The sequence below is a fragment of the Vombatus ursinus genome, unplaced genomic scaffold (genome assembly GCF_900497805.2).
Source record: "Vombatus ursinus unplaced genomic scaffold, bare-nosed wombat genome assembly UNPS02012758.1, whole genome shotgun sequence".
NCBI classification, from domain to species: Eukaryota; Metazoa; Chordata; class Mammalia; order Diprotodontia; family Vombatidae; genus Vombatus; species Vombatus ursinus.
In genome coordinates this window covers 114708-135415 of record NW_020952536.1, presented here as the reverse complement: position 1 = coordinate 135415, position 20708 = coordinate 114708, and the positions used below count along the sequence as shown (strand labels likewise).

At 46.9% G+C, this 20708-nt stretch overlaps 2 protein-coding genes across 2 annotated transcripts in view; both read left to right on the top strand.

Annotated features, from left to right (window-relative positions):
* Window positions 1-1125, top strand: part of CUNH19orf84 (chromosome unknown C19orf84 homolog) — a 1798-nt gene extending 673 nt beyond the window's left edge. The window contains exon 2 of the mRNA XM_027858183.1: window positions 306-1125. Within this exon, the coding sequence (XP_027713984.1) occupies window positions 306-1125 (820 nt within the window). The remainder of the gene's footprint in view (window positions 1-305) is intronic.
* A 1827-nt stretch (window positions 1126-2952) lies between these two features.
* Window positions 2953-9747, top strand: LIM2 (lens intrinsic membrane protein 2). The gene is made up of 4 exons (XM_027858139.1): window positions 2953-3127; window positions 8698-8847; window positions 9423-9557; window positions 9686-9747. The coding sequence occupies exons 1-4, from the start codon at window positions 2953-2955 to the stop codon at window positions 9745-9747; spliced, it is 522 nt and encodes a 173-aa protein (XP_027713940.1).
* The last annotated feature ends 10961 nt before the right edge of the window (window positions 9748-20708 follow it).

Here is a 20708-nt window from a genome sequence, read left to right as displayed (position 1 = left end):
GTGTGTGTGTGTGTGTGTGTGTGTGTGTGTGTGTGTGTGTGTGTGTGTGGTCTTCGGCAATTTTTAAGAGTGAAAAGGGGTCCTGAGACCACAAAGATTGAGAACTGCTGTTCTAAGGTCCCCTCCCAGCTCCTGACATCCCATGTTCTAAGGTTCTCCCAGTTCTGTACCAGGAATCTTATCTAGAGATAGAGACTCAGACAATGACAGGACGAATGGGCATAGCTGGGGAAGCAGTGAGGCTAACATGACTTTCTCCCTTCCCTGATGGTGATAGTCTGACCTCTGGCTATCTCTTCTTGCAGAACTGGCCTCTCTGAGCCCCAGAAGCCACCAACCTCCATCCCTTCCCCCCAGCCCCTGGCCCTGAGCCAGGTGGGGCCTGGGACAGTGATGGCAGCAGGGTCTGGGCTGCCCCAGCTCCCTGAAGGCCTGGCTGCTCTCACCATCCCCATCCGACTGGACGCCCTCTCCTACCTTCTCCACAGTGCCCTGCTTGGGGCCTACAGCCTCAGGCCCGGCCCCCCACTTTGTCCTTGCCACCCTAATCCTTGTTGTGCCCGACCACCAGTCTCAGATCAGCCAGTGGCCCAGGATGCCCCCAAACAGCACTGGGCCAGAAGCCAGAGCCAGAGGGAAGCTCTTTGGTCGGGGGAGGTGGGGCCCTCAGGGGGCAGACAGCTGGGAGCCCCTGTGGGCACCATCAAGCAGAACCGGAGGGCGCGCCCTTCACCCGTGCAACCTCCTGTTAAGGACCAGAGGAGTGAGTACCAGCGCCGAAGACCCCCTCCTCCTCTGCCAAAATCCAAGAAGGAGTGGGAGAGCAGGCACCACCATCGAAGAGCTGTTGCTGCCTCCGCCATGCCACCACCAGAGGAGTGGGAGAGAGAATCTCAGCCCTGCAGGCCCCCTGCCCCTCCACCACAGCCCACGGACGACTGTGATGGCAGGTACCAGCATCAGCGGGCCCCAGCTGTCACCACCACTCCGCCTGCTGAGGACTGGGAGAGTGAGTACCAGGGAGCCCAAAGTCCCCAAGATGCCACCTTGGTCTGCTCTGAGAATGTGCTCCTGGACCCTGGGAACGAGGAGAGCAGCCCAGATGCTCAGGCCCCCCAACCCTAAGGAGGCAGCACCTTCCCAGCACCTGGACCACCTTCCCAGCTTTGTGCGTGGCCTATGAAGGTTGTAGTTGCTCTCCTCTGGAAACCCAGCTAGAAAGCGGACCTGGACATTCCCAGCCCTAAATCCATTCCCATCTCCCACCACACTCCCACCAACACAGCCGCAACCTCATTCCTACCTTCATTCCCATTTCCCACACTCACTTCCATCCCTGCCTCTGACCCTGGCTGGAGGTCCCCAGGCCCCCACAGCAAAGACTGGGTCTCCATCCCCCATGTGTCCAGCAGGTCTGGGCATCTGGTGGTCCCTTCTTTGCCCTGAGTTTCTCCTCACAATTTATGCCTAATGGGGCCCTGACCTTAGGTACTCTAATTCCTATTCTGGCCCCCAGTAAAGACCCTGAGCATTTTAATCCCCATCACTGCCCCCTGCACCCTAATCCCTTAACTCTTGAGCCCGTAGAAACCCAAGCATTCTGGTCTCCCAGTCCATTAATAAAAATGTTCTGATCTGACATTTCTATGTCCTGGGTCTCTGAGTCTTAGCCGCAGAGACTTAACCAAGAAAGGGGAATATTCTGGAGCTGGGAGGGGCCAGGTAACCATGGGGGTCACAAATCAGCTGAGGGAGATCAAAGGAGGGCAGGGGAGGCCCTGAGGAGCTGGGTGTGGGGGCCCACCCTTCCCCCCAAATCAGTTGTCTCAGCAACTCCCATTTAGGGCCTGCTTCGCCGACTCAGCAACTATGGGGACTAGAAGCTACTGGTGCCTGGGCCTATTGTCCTGAGGGGTTAAGGGATTTGGGGGCAGCCAGGGGAGGGCATTCAGGAAGGGCTGGGGCTGGGCTGGGACTCAGTCTGCACCAGGGGGACGTGATCATCGGAGGGTTCGGCATCATCTCTGCGACCAAGGTATGGAGCCAGGCATCATCTCCTGTACTAGGAGACCACTGAGAATCCCATCCCAGTCTGTATCAGGGCCCAAGGATCCTGGATTCCCAGCTCCTGCTCCCTCAGGGACTCATATCCCCAATCCCACCAGCACCACCATCTTGGGGACCCGAGCATCTGTCCTGCTTCCTTGGGGGCTGCCAATACAACCCAGTCACTCAGGGGTCTGCACCTCCCTAGCCCCAACCCCTAAAGGATGCAGGTATCCATATTGCCCCCGTGGAGATCCAGGTGTCTTACATGTTTGGACCCTGAGACACCAAGGTATCTAGCTCAATAGCTCATGTGTCCAGGGGACCTAGAACCCAGCCTATGCTCCCTCAGAAACCAGGCATCCTGATGCCCCAGCCTCTGCCCCTGCCCTGCCGCTGTCCCTCTAGCGACCCAAACCTACTGGTTCCACCACTCCCACTCCCTTAAGGACTTAGATAATTAGACGTTCTCTAGGGTTTGGTGTCTTCATACCTTCTGGGACACTCGGATGGCCAACCCCGCCTCCTCACAACCCAGAACATTCAGGTCTTGGTGAACCTGCGGTCTTGGTCCCTTCCATTCTCACCTCTCTAAAGGTCCAGACATCCAAACCTCTGCTACTAAACTGTCAGACACAGATTGTGTCTACCACCAGACCCCGGCTTCCCTCAAAAGCAGATCTACAATGACCCTGGCATTCTCGGGACATAAAATTCCCAGCTCCCACCTTCCGAACCACCCCCAAAGACCCAGACCTCTGCCCTTTGGGTGGTCTGGGCTTCCTGTGCTTTCAAGACCCTGGGCCCCTAGGTCCCCAGTACCTCCAGGGCTGGGGTCTAGTCCCTGATCTCTGCAGCTACCTCACTTCTCTTCTTCCTCTTCCCATCCCCCCCCCCCAGGACACCATGTACAGCTTCATGGGCGGGGGCCTCTTCTGTGCCTGGGTGGGGAACATCCTCCTTGTGGTTGCCACAGCTACAGACCATTGGATGCAGTACCGGCTGTCCGGGGCCTTTGCCCACCAGGGTCTGTGGCGCTATTGCCTCAGCAACAAATGTTACCTGCAGACTGAGAGTATCGGTAAGAGGGCTGGGGCTGGTAAGGTGAGGGTGTCCACCTCTGGGACCCAGGCAAAAGGCTGCTGGGACAGCAGGCTTGGCCCTAACTGGATAGAGCAGGCCAGGTAGGCACCAGAGAAGACCAGAGTGGGCGGACAAGTACAGAGTCTGGGGGGATTCAGAGATAAGCAGATCATTAGAGCTGGGCTGCTCTTGGAGAATCTCAGAGCTAGGAAGAATCCTAGAACATAATGTCAAAGCTGGGAGTATCCTTAAAACAGAAAATGTCAGGAATGAGGGCAACCTTAGAACAGGGAATGACAGGGATGGGGGAGGTCCTTAGAACAGGGAATGTCAGGAATTAAGGGAACCTTAAAACAGGGAATGTCAAGGCTGGGAGGGTTCTTAGAACAGGGAATGTCAGGAATGAGGGGAAGCTTAGAACAGGGAATGTCAGGGTTGGGAGGGGCCAGAGAACAGACGACAAAACCTAGAACTGAGAGGAACCTCAGAGACTACTGGGTCCAGATTTTTCACCTGAAGCAACGGTTTAGCCAGAAGAAGGAAGGCTGGAGCCAAGAATGCCGAGTCCTGGCTCAGACATTGGCTGGTTGTGCAGCTTCAGAAAAGTGCTTCTGTCCTCTGGACCTCAGTTTTCTCCTCTGTAAAGCTGCTCCCATCCCCCAACGCCTTGGGAGGCAAATGCTCTGTACACGTCGCCTTCCCTGCTCACGCGCTTGCACTGGGTAGGTCCGGCCCCGCTGCCAGACCGTCCTCCTCAGACGCAGGTGTGACTGCGCGCTGCGCCCTGCTCTCGGGGCTGCGGCCTACGCTAACTCCCTCTTGTCTCTAGTAGCTAAAACAAATCCTGCATTTGCCACTTCAAACCCTCCGCTCTCCGCGGCCAGCCCAGCTCTCCCGGGCAATTTCACATTGTACCACTCCAACGCTCGCGATTCCTGCCAAGCTGCATGTCTCCATCCAGGACATCCCATCTCTCATCTCTGCAAACTGACCAAGCTGCCCCCAATGCCTTATGTGGAGGCTCCTTATCCTGATTCTCCCCCTACCTCCCCTCCCTCCCTCCGCCTCCCTTCCCTCCCCTCCCCCAGAACCTTAGGATATGGTGGTGCAGTGGAAAGAGAAATAGGCCTGGAGTCAGGAAGACCTGAGTTCGAATATGATCTCAAATATTTACTATCTGTGTGACCCTGGGCAAGTCACTTAACTTCTGTCTACCTCAGTTTCCTCATCTATAAAATGGAGATAATAATAGTGACCTACAGTGTTGCAGTGATGTAATATTTGTACAGTGTTTAACATAGTACCAGGCACGTAGTAGTGCTTAATAAATTCTTGTTTTCCTTCCTTTCTCTCTTTCTTTCTTTTCCTTCCTTCCTCTTTCCTTCCTTCTTTCTTTTCTTTTCCTTCCTTCCTTTCTTTTTTCTTTTTTCTTCCCAACACATTAAATTCATCCTCAAATTTTCCTGAAACATTTGGCATATATCTCTGCTTATATATCTACCACCATCACAATCTACTTTGTAGCCTACTTATCCATGTACATTAAATTAATGAGTGATTCTGGAATTGATTGAGAGATGGAGATGCAGATAAAAACCAGGATGAAGAAATAAAGAATGAGAAACAGATCTAGGAAGATTGAGAGCCAAGGAGAAAAAGAAACAGGGATAGAACAGTAATAAAAAGGAAGAGATAGAGATAGCAACAGAAACCAGAACATCGAGGTGGAGATAGGGAAACAAAGAGAGATAGAAACAGACAGGAGGGAGGCAGGATGGGGAAACAGAGAGACAGACAGAGACTCAGAGAAACAGAGACCAAGAGATAAGGAGGGAGGGAGGCAGAAATAACCAAGACAGGTTGTAGACATAAATAGAGAAATCAAGCAATGGGGAAACAGAGAGAGAGAGAGAAAAGAGGGAGAGAGAGAGAAAAAAAAAGGAGGAGGAAAGGAAGGAGAGAAAAATGGGAGGTGGGAGGTCAGAAAGAAAAGGAGGAAAGAGAGAGGAAGAGACAGAGACAGAGAGATGGAGAGGGAGGGAGGGAGGCAGAAATAAACCAAGACAGGTTGCAGACATAAACAGATAATTCAAGCAATGGGGAGAAAGAGAAAGAGAGACAGACAGACAGACAGACAGACAGATAGATACAGAGACACAGAGACACAGAGACAGAGAGAAAAGGAGAGAGAAGAAAGAGGGAGAAAGAGAAGGAAAGGGAGAGGAGAAGGAGAAGAAAAAGAAGGAGGAGGAGGAGGAGGAGGGAAGGAGGGAGAGAGAAAGGAATGGGAGGTGGGAGAATGAGAAAGGAAAGGAAGGAGTCAAGAGAAATGCAGAGGCAGAGACAGAGATGGGGACAGCAGAAGAAAAAACCCTAGGGTAACTGAGATGGACACAACAAAAAAATAGAAAAATGAACAGAGAGAAACAGAGAGAGCTAGAAACAGAAATCAGATCAATCCAGGCCACACAGCTCACAAGACAGAAAGGCAATAATCGCAGAGGACACTCGGTACAGTTGGAGGGACCAGGTCAGGGTCTGGGACATTAAGCTCCTACTCTGTGCTGGGCACTTTGCTAAAAGCCAAGAAAGGCAAGAACCAGTCCCTGCTTTTGAGCTCACAAAATCTCACGAGGGAGACACATACTGACGATAAGGAGCCAACAAGCCACCGACAGGTAAATTGGAGGTGATATCAGAGGGAAGGCACTAGTACTAGTCAAGGAAGTTGGGGAAGGCTTCTTACAGAAGTTGGGATGTCAGCTGGGACTTGAAGGGAAGCAGGAAACCCAGGAAGTGGTGATGAGGAGGGAGGACATGGTAGTGCAGCTTGGAAATAACCTTAGAACACTGATCTTTTTTTTTGTGTGTGAGGCAATTGGAGTTAAGTGACTTGCCCAGAGTCACACAGCTAGTGAGTGTTATGTGTCTGAGGTCACATTTGAACTCAGGTCCTCCTGATTCCAAGGGTGGAGCTCTATCTACTGCACCACCCAGCTGCCCCAGAACACTACTGATCTTTACTTCTCCAAGAAACCTTGGACTGCAGGACACCCCAAAGGGAGAAGAACTAGGCTCCATTCTCCTTCTCTACTTCCGGCTCCATTTGCCTCTCTGTGCCTCAGTTCCCCTATCTGCAAAATGAGGGATTTGCTCTAAAATTTTGATCTTGAAGGTCCCTCCCCCTTCTCAGGTTCCAGGATTCTATACCTTGGTCTCTAATATTAGACCTGAGGCTTAATCGTTGTGTGGCCTTGACATGCCGCAGCTTCTCCATATGGAGAAGACAAGTTACAAGTTTCTGGCCAACTTCACAGGGTTTTTGTGGGGATGCAAGGAGGTAATATTTGCACAAGGCTACATGTGTTAGGAGAATCAAAAGAGCTAATTAATGTATGTGAAAAGGGCTACATAAGTGTTACCTGTTTTCATTCTTATTATCACCAAGAGAGTTCTTATCATAGATCCTGTTAATGTGATGTTGGAAATATTTGTTGTTTTATTAATGATGTCACATTTCTACACATTTCCTAACACCTCTGTGAGAGAGTTAGAACAAGTATGAGGCAGCTGGGAGGAACAGTAGGTAGAGGGTTGGGCTTAGAGTCGGGAAGACCTGAGTTCAAATCCTGCTTTAGACTCTTGTTGTAACAATGGCTTTTACTGGTCTCAGTCTCAGTTTGTTAGTCTGTAAGATGGAGATAATAATGGCACCAACCTACCAGGACTTTTGTGAGCATCAAAGGAGATATAAAGTGCTTTGTAAACTTTAAGTGCTATATAAATGTAGCTATTATTATTGCCCCTTTGCAGAAGAAACAGAGGCTTGGGGAGGGAATGGGACCTGTCTGGATCACAGAGTCTCAGAACTGGAAGAGGCTTCTGGGGCTATCTCTTTTAACCAGTGCATGAAAAAGAATCTCCCCTTAGAACATACCCAAGAAGAAGTCTTCTAGCTTCTTCTTGAATAACAGGGGGGAGGGGGCGGGCGACTCACTACCTCCCAAGGCAGTCCATTTCACTTTGGGACAGCTTTCATTGTCAGCAAGTTTCCCCTGACCAGTAAAACAAAGACAAAAACAAGCAAACAAACAAAAACCAACCTGGATCCTTCTCAAACAACTGCTCAGTCAAACCTCTTCTGTCTTCTGCTGGTGGAGCTGACTTTTTGAGCCTAAGTGTAAACTTTTGAATTTGTCCCTTGTTCATTTCATCTGATGAGATTCAGTCTCATTGGTCTAGCTGGTCAACATCTTTTTGGATGCTGACTCTGTCATGCTGGGTGTTGGCCATCCCTTCCCTGAAAATTGAGCAAGCGTGCCCTCTTTGCCTTTAATCTGAATTGTTAAGAAAAATATGACTTCACAAGGGCCCCACATCCAGTTTGTGTCAGAGTCAGGAATGAGAATAGGAATTAAAAACCATTTGAGACCTTGGCTTCTCAGAGACTATGCCAGGGGATCAAAAAAAGTCTGAGCAATCCTGCCAAGCTGGGAAAGCCTTGAGTCCAAGCCCAGCAGTAACCTCGCTGCATGTGGAGAGGCTCGTCAAAGTCAGAGGGTGGCCAGAAGGGGCCGAGTTCTCTGGGAAAACTGGAAGAGAAGACTTTGATCCTGGAGGATGGGAGAGGGTTTCTCCATAGGCTGTGCCTATGCTGAGCCTGGAAGGAAGAGGAGGATTCTTCAGGGCACAGATAAGGACATGGGGGATGACCTGTGGGTTTGCAATGATCTGGAAGAAGCTGAGAAGGCTCTCCCCACCCAATAGAGCTGGAAATGTGGGAGGGGCATTGGAGAAAGAGGCAGAAAAGGGCAGCCCTCCAAGCTGTCTCTATAAAGAGGCAGGTGGACCTGAGTTCCAAAAGTCTCAAATGACTTTTAATTCCTGTTCTCATGCCTGGCTCTGACACAAACTCGATGTGGGGCCCTTGTGAAGTCATATTTTTCTTAACAAGTCAGATTAAAGGCAAAGATGGCATGCTTGCTCAATTTTCAGGGAAGGGATGGGTGACACACAGCCACAAATCAGCTGTGTGACCCTAGACAAATCACGCAACCTCTCTCTAACACTTGGGGTTTTGTGGAAAGAACACAGAATCTAGAGTTAAAAGGACTTGGGTTTGAACTCCAGATCTGCCATTTAATGACAAGAGGCCCTGTCAAGTGCTCCAGAGGCTGAGGGCTGAGAAAAAGCCACTGCATTTGGTAAGGAGAAGGCCATTGGTACCCATGAAAAAATGCAGTTTCAGGAGACTGGTGGGAATGGAAGCAGACTGTCGATGACAGAGTGAGTTGAGATTTATATGTGAGGTGGGGAATGGAGGATGGGGAGACCATGCTAGGGGAAGGAGAAAGAGTATGAGGGCTAAGAAAAGTCATGAATGGACAGTAGTAGCAAGGATTCAATGACTTAACGGCCCAAAAGGGCATGTTGGGGAGTGGGGAATATAGCAGGACAAAAGGTGGAAGATAAGAGTGGTGTGTGGATACTCCACCCCAGTAAGCCCCTAACACACCATGGCTGGAGCCCAAGAATGGAAGACGTGAGCAGTTGTTAACCCTTCAATAGCATATTGGAATGCGACCCGGGCCTTCATGATCCTGGCTGCCCTCTGCTGCTTTTCGGGAATCGTCATTGGGATCCTGGCCTTTGCCCAGCTGCCCACCTTCCACCGCCTCACACGCCCCTTCTCAGCAGGCATCATGTTCTTTATTTCCAGTAAGTGACCACCTTTCTCCCTCCTCCCCTCTCCCATCCAGGGTTTGCTGGACTCAGGCCCTCCCCCAACTGGGCCTGGACCCACTTAAATCAGTGGGAATCTAAGAACAACAATGACCCTTTATCAGTCCTTATTCACATGCCTCCCCCTCCCCAACTCTCACCTCGGTCCCTCTGTGAATCTAGAATCAGAGATCCTAGTTCTAGCCCTAAATCTAGCTCCATCTCCTCATCCTTTATCACTATCCACAAATCCATCACCAATCCCATTGCCATCCCCATTCTTAAGCATATTCTCTGTCACCAACTCCAACTCCATGGATATAGAGCCGGTGACCCCAGATCCATGCCCTCATCCTCTCTTCCCATCCCTAATTGCATCCCTAACCACCTCTCCATCCCCCATCTTGAACTCCTACCCTACCCCATCCTTACTGCATTCCTGTATCCACCCCAGTACCTATTGCCATATTTACCCTCATCCTCCTTCCCCACCCCAATTTCTACCCTAACACTTCCCATTTGCACCCCACCCCCACCTCCATCTTTCCTCTGGGCCTCTGTCTGTGTCCCAGCTCTCTTCGTCCTTCTTGCCATGGCCATCTACACTGGAGTCACTGTCAGCTTCCTAGGCCGGCGCTTTGGTGACTGGCGTTTCTCCTGGTCCTACATTTTGGGTTGGGTGTCTCTGCTTATGACCTTCTTTGCAGGTAATGGTGAACTAGGCTGAGAGGGGAGCTATCTGTCAGAGTTTGTGGGAGAGACTGTGGTGAATTGGTGGGGATGAGGAGGGCCTGGATCCTTGGCTTGTCTTCCCTCAGAACCTCTGTCTTTGTAGGAATATTTTACATGTGTGCCTACCGAATGCATGAATGTCGCCGACTGTCTGGGCCTCGCTGAGTCCTAGCATCCTCCATGGACCCCTGGATACTCCCTGTCCCTGATCCCAACAATAAAGCCCCCCACCTTCCCATTCACACTGGGATCTGACATCAATGAAGGCTGAAGGAACAGGAAGTCTGAGTCCCTGAGGGGGTGGGGATAGGGTGGTCTGGATGCTTGAGTCTCTGAGGGGGGTAGAGATGGTTCTAGCAGAGTCAGGATACCTGGATCTGGGGGAGGGGTGAGAGCTGGGGCTCAGACATCTGAGCCCCCCATGGGCCAGCCACAGGAGCTGGATATCTGGGCTCCCAAAGAATTTTGGGACAGGAGTCTGAATGTCTGGGTGCTAGATTGAGGCGAGGGGAGGGAAGAATGGAAAGGATTGTTCTGACTTCTAATAAAACTACTGTGAAACCCATTTGTGGTCTCTGAGTCAATATTTATCTGAGTGATTATTGGGGTCCCTGAGGGAGTGAGTCTGAGAAGATGAAGATACTTCAATCCCTAAGGAACTAGTAGCTGGGAGTCAGGAAACCTGGATGCCCGATAGGGCAGGCATGGGGTTCAGGATGCCTGGGTCTTTGAGAGAGGGGCTGAGGATCAAGATATCTGTGCCTCTGAATGGAGGTGGGGAGGACTGAGGAACTAAGACGTCCAGGTCACTGAAAGGGTGGGGGCTGGGGAACAGAGTTCCGTGGCAGTTGAGGGAGGTGTCTGGGGAGGTATGGGGTCATAACCATCATTACAGTGGTGCTGAGCCAGGCCATCCAAGATGCTTCTCACGTTGCTTCCTAGTACCCCCGGTATCCTTTTCCTCAAGAGTGTGGCCCTCCTGGCCATGACGTTCTTCGTCCCATACTGGGCTCTCTTCTACCACCACGAACATGAGTCCATGGTGTTTGCCAGCCCGTGGATCATATGTGTGAGAAAACAGTGTAAGATCATCAAGAACATTGGTAAGGCCTCCCCAGACCCCCATCTTCACCTCTGCATTCTCAGCCTCCTGCTCTTGCTGCCTCTGAACCTGTCAATCTATGACTCCCTCCCCTCCCCTTCCCCTCATGTGTGTTATCTAGTCTTGGACTCTAATTGGTGACATATGTCTTCCAACTTTAAACATCTCACCTATGATGGGTGACTTCCAACCTGCAACAGGTGGCATGGGATAGGTGCTAATCCCTGCCCTTCCAAACTGACCCTTTATATATAGCCTTCAACATCTGACTACTGATTGCTTAATTCCTGTCCAATAATTTCTTGCCAATCATTGACCCAAATGCCCCCTGATCCAGAACCTCTGATCCTCCCTTATCATCCAGCTCCTCAGGGCCTAACCCCTCTGGGACCTCCTTCTCTTAGTCATTGAATTCACCTCATGACCAATTCCTTGCCCAGAGACGTAGCCAGGTGGGTTGATGAGGATCAGCTAGGTGTTAGAGGATGAGATGAAGGTTAATCTTACTGGGAAAAACTAAAGGTGATTGGTGAGGTGGGTTGATCCTTGACAAGGAGTGTCTGAGGCAAGTTTCCAATTCAGATCTTCCTGACTCCAAGACTACCCACTCTAGTCACTAACTAAGAGCTTTCATTATGTCATTAGAGCCTTTTGAGGAACCCAGGGTTATCTCCTTGTCATGACTAGGCTTAAGTCCATACAAGGGAAGACAGGAGAGGGAAGCAAGCATATATTAAGTGCCTACTATGTGCCAGGCACTATGCTTATTGCTTTCAAATATAATTTCATTTGATCTGTCAACAACCTTGAAGGGAAGTGTTGTTATGATTCTACATTTTATAGTTAGGAAAACTGAGGCTGAAAGAGGTTAAGTAACTTGTCAGCCCAAAGTCATACAACCAATGAGTATTGGGTCAAATCAGAATTTAGCTCTTCCTCATTCTAGGTCCAGTTCTCCATCCAGTGCTTAATCCTAGAGGCAAAAGTAATAAGGTCAAAAGAGATATTAAAACTAAGTGCTTTGGGGGAAATTTGAGGAAGGAAATGACACTTCTAGTTGAGGGGAGATGGGGAGATAGAGGGGAAGGGTTGCAGAGTGACCATAGACTTGGACCTTAAAGATGGTGAGGGAACACATTTTTGTTGTAGGAGATGGACTACATGGGTGCAACAAGCACAGGAAAAGAGCAAGGAACAATGATGAGTCCAGTTAAGACGAACTTGGAGTTTGTGAAGAACAGTATGAATTAAGGCCGGTGGGAGCTTGATTGTTCTCTTGGTTCTGCTCATTTCACTCAGCATCAGTTTATATAAGTCTTTCCAGGTTTTTCTGAAGTCCTCCTGCTCATCCTTTATTATAGCACAATAGTATTCCATTACATTAATATACCACAACTTTTTCAGCCATTCTCCAATTGATGGACATCCCTCAATTTCAAATTCTTTGCCACCACAAAAAGAGCTCCTATAAATATTTTTGTACATTTTGTACATGTGTACAATATATTTTTACACATGTACATTTTGTACATGTGGATCCTTTTCCCATTTTTATGATCTCTTTGGGATACAGACCTAGAAGTGGTATTGCTGGGTCAAAGGATATGCACAATTTTATAGCCCTTTGGGCATAGTTCCAAATTGCTCTCCAGAGTGGTTCGATAAGTTCACAACTCCACCAACAATGCCTTAATGTTCCAATTTTCCCACATTTTCTCCAGCACTTATCATTTTCCCATTTTGTCATGTTAGCCAATCTGATAGATGTGTACCTAAGAGTTGTTTTGATTTGCATGTCTCTAGTCAATAGTGATTTAGAGCATTTTTTCATATGACTATAGATAGCTTTAATTTCTTCATCTGAAAACGGTCTGTTCATATCCTTTGACAATTTATCAATTGGGGAATGACTTATATTCTTATAAATTGGACTCAGTTCTCTATATATTTTAGAGATGAGGCCTTTATCAGAGACATTGGTTGCAAAAATTCTTTCCCAGTTTTATGTTTCCCTCCTAATCTTGGTTGCATTGGCTTTGTTTGTGTAAAAACTTTTCAATTTAATGTAATCAAAATTATCCATTTTGCATTTCACAATGTTGTCTATCTCTTGTTTGGTCATAAATTCTTCCCTTCTCCATAGATCTGATAGGTAAACTATTCCTTGCTCTCCTAGTTTGCTTATAGTATCAGTCTTTATATGTAACTCATATACCCATTTTGACTTCATCTTGGTATAAGGTGTAAGATGTTGGTCCAGATTCTGCCATACTATTCTCCAATTTTCCCAGCAGTTTTTGTTAAATAGTCATTTCTTATCCCAGAAGCTGGAGTCTTTGGATTTATCAAATCACTCTTCATTATTTTGTGCAAGTCTTTCCATGTTTTTCTAAAACCCACCTGCCCATTATTTCTTACAGCACGGTAGTATTCATCACAATCAGATACCACAACTCGTTTAGCCATTGCCCAATTGATGGGCATCTCTCAATTTCCAGCTCTTTGCCACCACAAAGAGAGCTATGAATATTTTAGAATATATAGGTTCTTTTCCTTTTTACCTGATCACCTTGGGAAATAGAGTTAAAATGGTATTGTTGAGTCAAAGAGTGTACACAGTTCTATAACTCTTTGGGCATAATTCCAGATTGCTTTCCAAAATGGTTGGATGAGTTCACAGTTCCACCAAGAGTGAATTAGTGTCCTAATTTTTTCACATCTCCTCCAACATTTTCATTTTTCCCTTCTATCATTTTAGCCAATCTAATAGTTGTGAGATATCTCAAAGTTGTTTTAATTTGTATTTCTCTAATAAATAATGATTTAAATCATTTCTTCATATTATATATACATATATATATATATTTGATTTTTTCATTGAAAAAGTGCTTATTCATATCCTTGGACCATTTATCATGGGGGATGATTTATATTCTTATAAATTTGACAAAGTTCTTTATATATTTGAGATATGAGACCTTTATTAAAGAAACTTGTCTATAAATCCCCTCCCCCAATTTTCTGCTTTCCTTCTAATCTTGGTTACATTGGTTTTATTTCTGTAAAACCTTTTAATTTGATGTAATAAAAATGATTCATTTTGTATTTCACAATGTTATCTATTTACTCATAAATTCTTCTCGCATCCACAAGTCTGACAGGTACTATTTTTCAATGTTTTACTTTTTTTAATGATATCTCCATTTCTACCTAGGTCATGTATCCATTTTCACCTTATCTTGGTAAATGGTGTTAGATATTCATCTATGCCCAATTTCTGCCAGACTGCTTTTCAGTTTTCCCAGCAAGTTTTACCAAATAGTGAATTCTTATTCCAAAAGTTCAAATCTTTACATTTTGTCAAACACAAGGTTACTATAATCATTTACTATTGTGTATTATATGTCTAATCTGTTCCACTGATCCACCTTTCTATTTCTTAGTCAGTAGCAGATAGTTTCAATAATTACTGCCTTCTAATATAATTTAGGATCTGGCACTGCTAAAGTTCTTTTATTTACATATTTTTTCATTAATTCCTTTAATATTCTTTACCCTTATTCTTCCAAATAAATTGTTATTATTTTTTTCTAGCTCAATAAAATAATCCTTTTGGGGGGTAATTTAATTGGGATAGCATTGAATAAGTAGATTAGTTTAGGTGGTCATTTTTATTATATTGGCTCTGCCCACCCACAAATAATATTTCTCAAATTATTTAAATCTGACTTTATTTGTATGAAAAATATTTTATAATTATATTCATGTAGTTCTTGGGTTTATCTTGGCAGGCATACTACCAAGTATTTTATGATGTTCATGGTTATTTTAAATGGGGTATCTCTTACTATTTCTTGCAGGGTTTTGTTGGTGTTATATAGAAATGTTGATGATTTATGAGGGTTTATTTTATATCCTACTACTTTGCTAAAATTATTGTTTCAACTAGCTTTTTGGTTAAATCTCTAGGATTTTCAAAGTATATCATCTACATCCCATAGGTTTTGATATGTTATCTCATTATTATAATTTTCTTTAATAAAGTTAGTTTCTATGATGTGTTCTTTCAGATTAGTTTATTTAGTCTATGATTAATTTTTAATCTGTGTTTCTATGGTCCCTTATTAAGTATAATTTATTGCATTATGATCTGAAAAGGATGCATTTAATATTTCTGCTTTTCTGCATTTAATGATAAGGTTTTTATGCCCTGATATATGGTCAGTTTTTGTAAAGGTACCATATTACCACTGAGAGAAAGACATATTCTTTTTTCGGGGGGGGGGGGGGGGCAATTGGGCTTAAGTGACTTTCCCAGAGTCACACAAGTAGTAAGTGTTAAGTGTCTGAGGTCACATTTGAACTCAAGTCCTCCTGAGTCCAGGGCCAGTGCTTTATCCACTGCACCACCTAGCTGCCCCAGCATATTCCTTTCTACTTCCATTCAATTCTCTCCAGATATTATATCTAGATGAGGAGTGGATTTATCTCCTTGACTTCCCTTTCTTTTTTGGTTTTTTTTTTTTTGGCTGTTTTTGTAAACAGTTTATATAGTAACAGAATAATTGTTCTTTAAATGTTTAGTAGAATTCATTCACTTCTGAATCCATTTTGCCCTGGGGATTTTTTCTTAGGGAGTTCACTGATGGCTTGTTTAATTTCTTTGCCTAGGATGGGGTCATTTAGGTATTCTATTTCCTCTCCTATTAATCTGCCATTTGTATTTTGTAAATATCTATCCATTTCACTTAGATTGTCATATTTATTGGCACATAATTGGACAAAATAGGTCCTAGTAATTGCTCTAATTTCTTCTCCATTGGTGGTAAATTCACCCTTTTCGTTTTTCATACTGGTAATTTGATCATCTTATTTAAAATCAAATTAACCAATGGTTTATCTAATAAGGTTACCCCTTATTGAATGTATTTTTTTACTGCATTATGATCTGAAAGGGATGCATTTAATATTTCTGGTTTTCTGCCCTGATATATGGTCAGTTTTTGTGTAGATGCCATGTACTGCTGAGAAAAAGGTGTGTTCCCTCTATTCCCATTCAATTTTCTCCAGAGGTCTATTGTATCTAACTTCTTTAAAAATTCCGTTCACCTCTTTTTGTTGTTGTTTAGATTTATCTAGTTCTAAGAGGAGAAAGCTGAGGTCCCCCACTCGCATAGTTTTACTCTTTCCTCCTGTGACTCATTTCACATTTTTTTAAAATCAACTCCTCTCTGATCTCTCTCCATCTTTCACCTCACCAACCGAAATTTACTTTCCTCCATTCCCTCCTGTTTCCACACCCAGAAGCCCAGCCACCCCCTCTAATGTGGGTGCTCCCATCCCTCTCTCCCATTTCTCCCTGCCTGCCTCCTTTCCTCTCTTGCCCCATCCCCTCTTCTCTCTCCTCTGTGACCCCAGACCGCATCCCCTCCATTCCAGCCCCACCCTCATGAGACTCTCACCCTTCAGCCTTCCCCCCTGTCTAGGACATGCAGAAGGCTGTCGTGCTTCGTTGCTGATGTCCCTGCTGCTGTCATTGCCGCTGGGGCTGAGTGTGCCGGCACAGTGCACTGGAATCTTGTCTGGCTCCCTGCCAGACCTCATGCCCTTCTTCACAAGCCTCATCTGCCTGACAGTCGGTGCGCGGCTCGCCCGGGTCCCAGGGCGGGGGTGGGGGGAGGGCATGGACCGAGGGCCAAGCTCTGCGTGCCTCTTCGGGATGTGGGTGGTGCCTGCCCATTCTCCCTCAGTAGATCCTCGGTCCCATCCTCTCTCCAGGAGGTGTGTCCCCACCTTCGTGCTCCTGGCCCAGGTCCTCAGCTCTCTTCCCTAAGTCCCCGCCGTGCTCTTACTGCCCAGTGCCTCCCCAGGCTTTAACTCTCGTTCCCGCCCCACGGCAGGTAGCGTTGAATTCCTCGCCTTCATATTCTTCCGCCTCATGTTGAACCGGCTCCAGTTTTTATTAAAGGAATTCGATATGTGGCTCAACTGGCCGGCTTACTTGCTCCTGTTCTCTTCGGTGATCTACATCGTCGTAGGTGAGGCCCGGGACCTGGAGACTGGAGGCTGGAGGCGGGAGAGGGCAGCAGAAGGAGGAAGGAGGGGCAGTGGGGAAGGCGGAGAAGAGAGGAAGGGGGATGGAGAAGAAGGAGAGGGGAGCAGAGGGAGAGACAAGAGGGAGGAGGCAGAGGGAAGGAGAGGATGTTGAGGGAGAGAGAAGGGATGGAGAATGAGATTACAGCAGGCAGGGAAGGTGCTCCTGGGAGAGAGCTGTAGGGGGAAAGGAAGGGACATCGAGGAAAGGGCTGTATGGCAAGTGGGAAGGAAGGGATGATGTGGAGAAAGGAAAGGAGGGGATTGAGGAGGAATTAGAGGAGAGGGAAGAGACGCTGGAAAGATGGAGGGATGAGAAGAAGTGTGAAGAATGTGGCGGAAACTGTGGCTGGGGATAGGGAAGAGTACCTAGATGCGATATAAAAGATGGAGGAGGGGAGCTGTGGAAGGGTAGGCAGAGAAAGCATTAGTAGAGTAGGTAGAAGAAGAGGGGGCGGGGACGAGATAGGCGTGGACCATGCAGGGCCAGCTAGGTGGTGCAGTTGACTGACTGGAAGTTAGAGAGACCTGAGTTCAAATTTCACTTCAGACACTTACTAGCTGTGTGACCCTGGGCAAGTCACAACCTCTCTATTTCCCCATCTGTAAAATGGGGATAATAATAGCACCTCCCTCCCAGGGTTGTTGTGAGGATCAAATGAGATATTTGTAAACTACTTTGCAAACTTAAAAGCACTATATACATGCTATTATTATTTTACGTAGGGAGGATGGGAGAGAGAAAATAGGGAAGCAGCATGTTGAGGTCAGGGTATTGGGTGGAGGAACCAGACAGACAATGGCAATGGGGGGTGGGGTGGGGAGGAGAGTTTGAGAAGGGATATGGAGTGGTCATCAAGAGTAGGATAGATGTTGGGGCAGAACATGGAGGCCAAGGCAAGAAAATAAAGGAAATGAGCTGGCCTCCTACTCCTAGGGATTACAGCTGGCACTTCTCCTTCCCCCAGGGTCCTTCATCTTCCATCATCATCTTCATCACTCTTCCTCTATGATGCAGTCCTCAGAGATGCAGTCAGCTCCCCAAAGCCCAGAAGTCTCACAGAGTTCTCACTGTTCTCTGGTTCCCAAAGCTACTGAGCAACCTGAAACCTCACAGACCAAAACACCCAAGTCTTCTAGAGCTCCTGAATCTGTCTGGGCCCCAAGGTCCATAAAAGCTTCATTCCCTCTGAGGATTTCTGAGAGTGCCTCAAAGTCCCAGAGATTTAGAGCTTCCTTTTCCCAACTGTCTAACAGATCCTGCAGCTCTGAGCAGCCTTGGGTCTCCCAAAACCATAAAACCTCCTCATACCCTTTGGGCTTTAGGGTTCAATCAATCTCTATGAAACCCCCAAGTCTCAGCCACTCTAGTCCTCAGAGTTCTACTTCAAGACCCACAGACCTCTAACGTTTTGCTCCCAAGATCTCAAAGGCACCTATCTCCGTTACCCGCTCCGCATAGCCATAACTCTCTTACTGGATGGTAAAAATATTGCCTTTTAGGAGCAAGCATTTCTCTGTTGGTGGAGGTGTCTAAACTTCTTCCTTTTCCACATCGTAACTCCCCTTCCCCCAGCAAAGTAAGATTTGCCCTCTGTGAGATTTGTCTCTACCCTCTTGAGGTCCTTGGAGAAAATGAGGGTGTAGACAGGAACCTGGATATTGAATGTGGTGAAGCTAAGTGGACCAGAAACAGAAAGCCAGAGAATATGGAATATCTACTGAGACAGAAGGATGAAAAGAGACGGTTGTCAATTTCCTAGATGAAGTTGCTATCATTAAAGAAAGCCTGGGGCTTCTTCCCCAACCCAGTGTTCCACCATCATCTTAATGGCCATCTTGATCCCATTATAGTTATCCCCATCTCTAACCCCACTCCCCATCTGTACCCCCTTCTCTACCATCCGTATCTCTAAGCCCACTAGATTGCTAATGTCCTTCCCAACTCTATCTCTAAACCCATCTTTAGCCCCAAACCTAAACCCATCCTCTATCCTTTCCCTGATGCCTAACTTCAATTCCACTACCCTCCCCAAGCCACCTCCAACTCACCCCACCCTCAAATCCATACCCATTCCCTATCTTTATCTCTGCTCTTAACTCCAAGCTTCATTTCATCCCCCTTCCTCTGCCATGAACTAAGAGGGGGTGATGATGTCAGCCTTGGGGGTCGTGGAAGGTTCTATGGCAGTTGGGGCCCTTGAGCGAGCGGGGAAGATCGGAGAAGCACAGCTGTTGTACCCAGAGGAAAAATATAAGGGGACTAGGAGGGACCTGAGGGGACCAGGAATGAATTGAGGAGATTGGGAAGGACCTGATGGGATAAGAAAAGATCAAGACCCGGGCGGAAACTGAAGAGATGGGAAATAACTATGGAGGACAGGGAGATATCTGAGGAAAAGCAGAGGGGCAGGCAGAAATTAAGAGAAATTGGAGTCAAGCATCAGGGATTGGATATAGGAAGGAAGCAAAGCACAACAAGGCCAGACTGAAGGATAGTCCAGGGTCCCGGAACAAGCCTGGGCTAGGCTTTGCCTTCCTTGTATCCCAAAGCCTCTCAGTCTTTGGAGAAAATGAAGAAACAGGACTGGAATTCATTCAACAACACAGAGGGCTTGGTGACCATCAAAATGGTCCTAAACAGCTTTTGCTTTATGCTTCTCCTTCTCACTGTGTTCTTGCCCTATTGGCTGAAGATTCAAGTGTCTCACACCAATCTCTACATGGGCTTATGGAAGCCATGTGGGGACAAAATGTGTGAGGACATTCTGAATTCAGGTACATAAAGATAGGGAGGAAAATGGAGGGCAGAAAGTGGGGATGAGGATATTGAAGGAGGTAGTGAATATGGATAGGGACAGGGATAAATATGGAGAATAGAAATGGAGGGTAGAGAATGAAAGTGGAGATGGGAATAAAGGTAGAAGATAGAGGAAAAGAAGATCCCCAAGTCTACTGAACCTGATTTAAGCAACTTGGTGTCCATTAGTCTAAGAATGTTTCTTCCTGTGGGTGGGCATATGGGCACAGGAGACTGACCCTGGGGACTTAGGGGTGTGTGTGTATGTGTGTGTGTGTGTGTGTGATTAGCCATTGCTATCACTGCCTTTCTCCAGTCTTAATTAAGGTAGTTCAAGTGCTGATGGGCACAGCCATTGTAACAGGTTTCCTGGCTCTTGTGGACATCTTCCTGATACTGATCAATGTAGTGAATGATACGACATTCTACTACCTTTCCTCTGCCATGTGCAGCTTTGTCACTGGTAAGACACCTAGACTCCATTGTCCCTATGGGGCTTGGTTAAGAGGTGATGGGAGGCTGGACACTTGCTGTTCTGGGGCTATGACACCATCTAATTCTTCCTGCAGCCTTACTGGGCCTTGTTGCCCAGATCATCTTCATGATCAGCATACAAGTGATTTCTATCCATGGCATCAATCACTTTATCTTCGAATGGGTCTTCTACCTAGGCTGGGGCACTTCCACATTATACATCCTGAGTGGTGAGGTGGTGATAGAGGCTGAAAAGGGCTGGGGACCGGGCTAGGATTGGAAAGGGAGAACAAGATAAGGGTGAGGATGGTGATGGGCATGGGAATGAGGATGGTGATGGGCATGGGAATGAGGATGGAAGTGGGAATGGGCAGGAGATGGGCATATGATCAGAAATGGAAAACAAGATAAGGGTGAGGATGGCGATGGGCATGGGAATGGGAACTAAGAGGCCTCCCCTCTCAAAGGTTCTCTGATACTGGTGAGGAGGTACACGAAAACGATGAAGCCAAGAACCAGCCCTATGGCCAAGTCAATCCAAGAACGCAAGTCAACCTCCAGCTGAAGTCAGCCCCTGCCCCTCTTTCTTGGGCTGGACCTTCTGCAGCTCTGTGTGTGTGTGTGTGTGTGTGTGTGTGTGTGTGTGTGTGTGTGTGT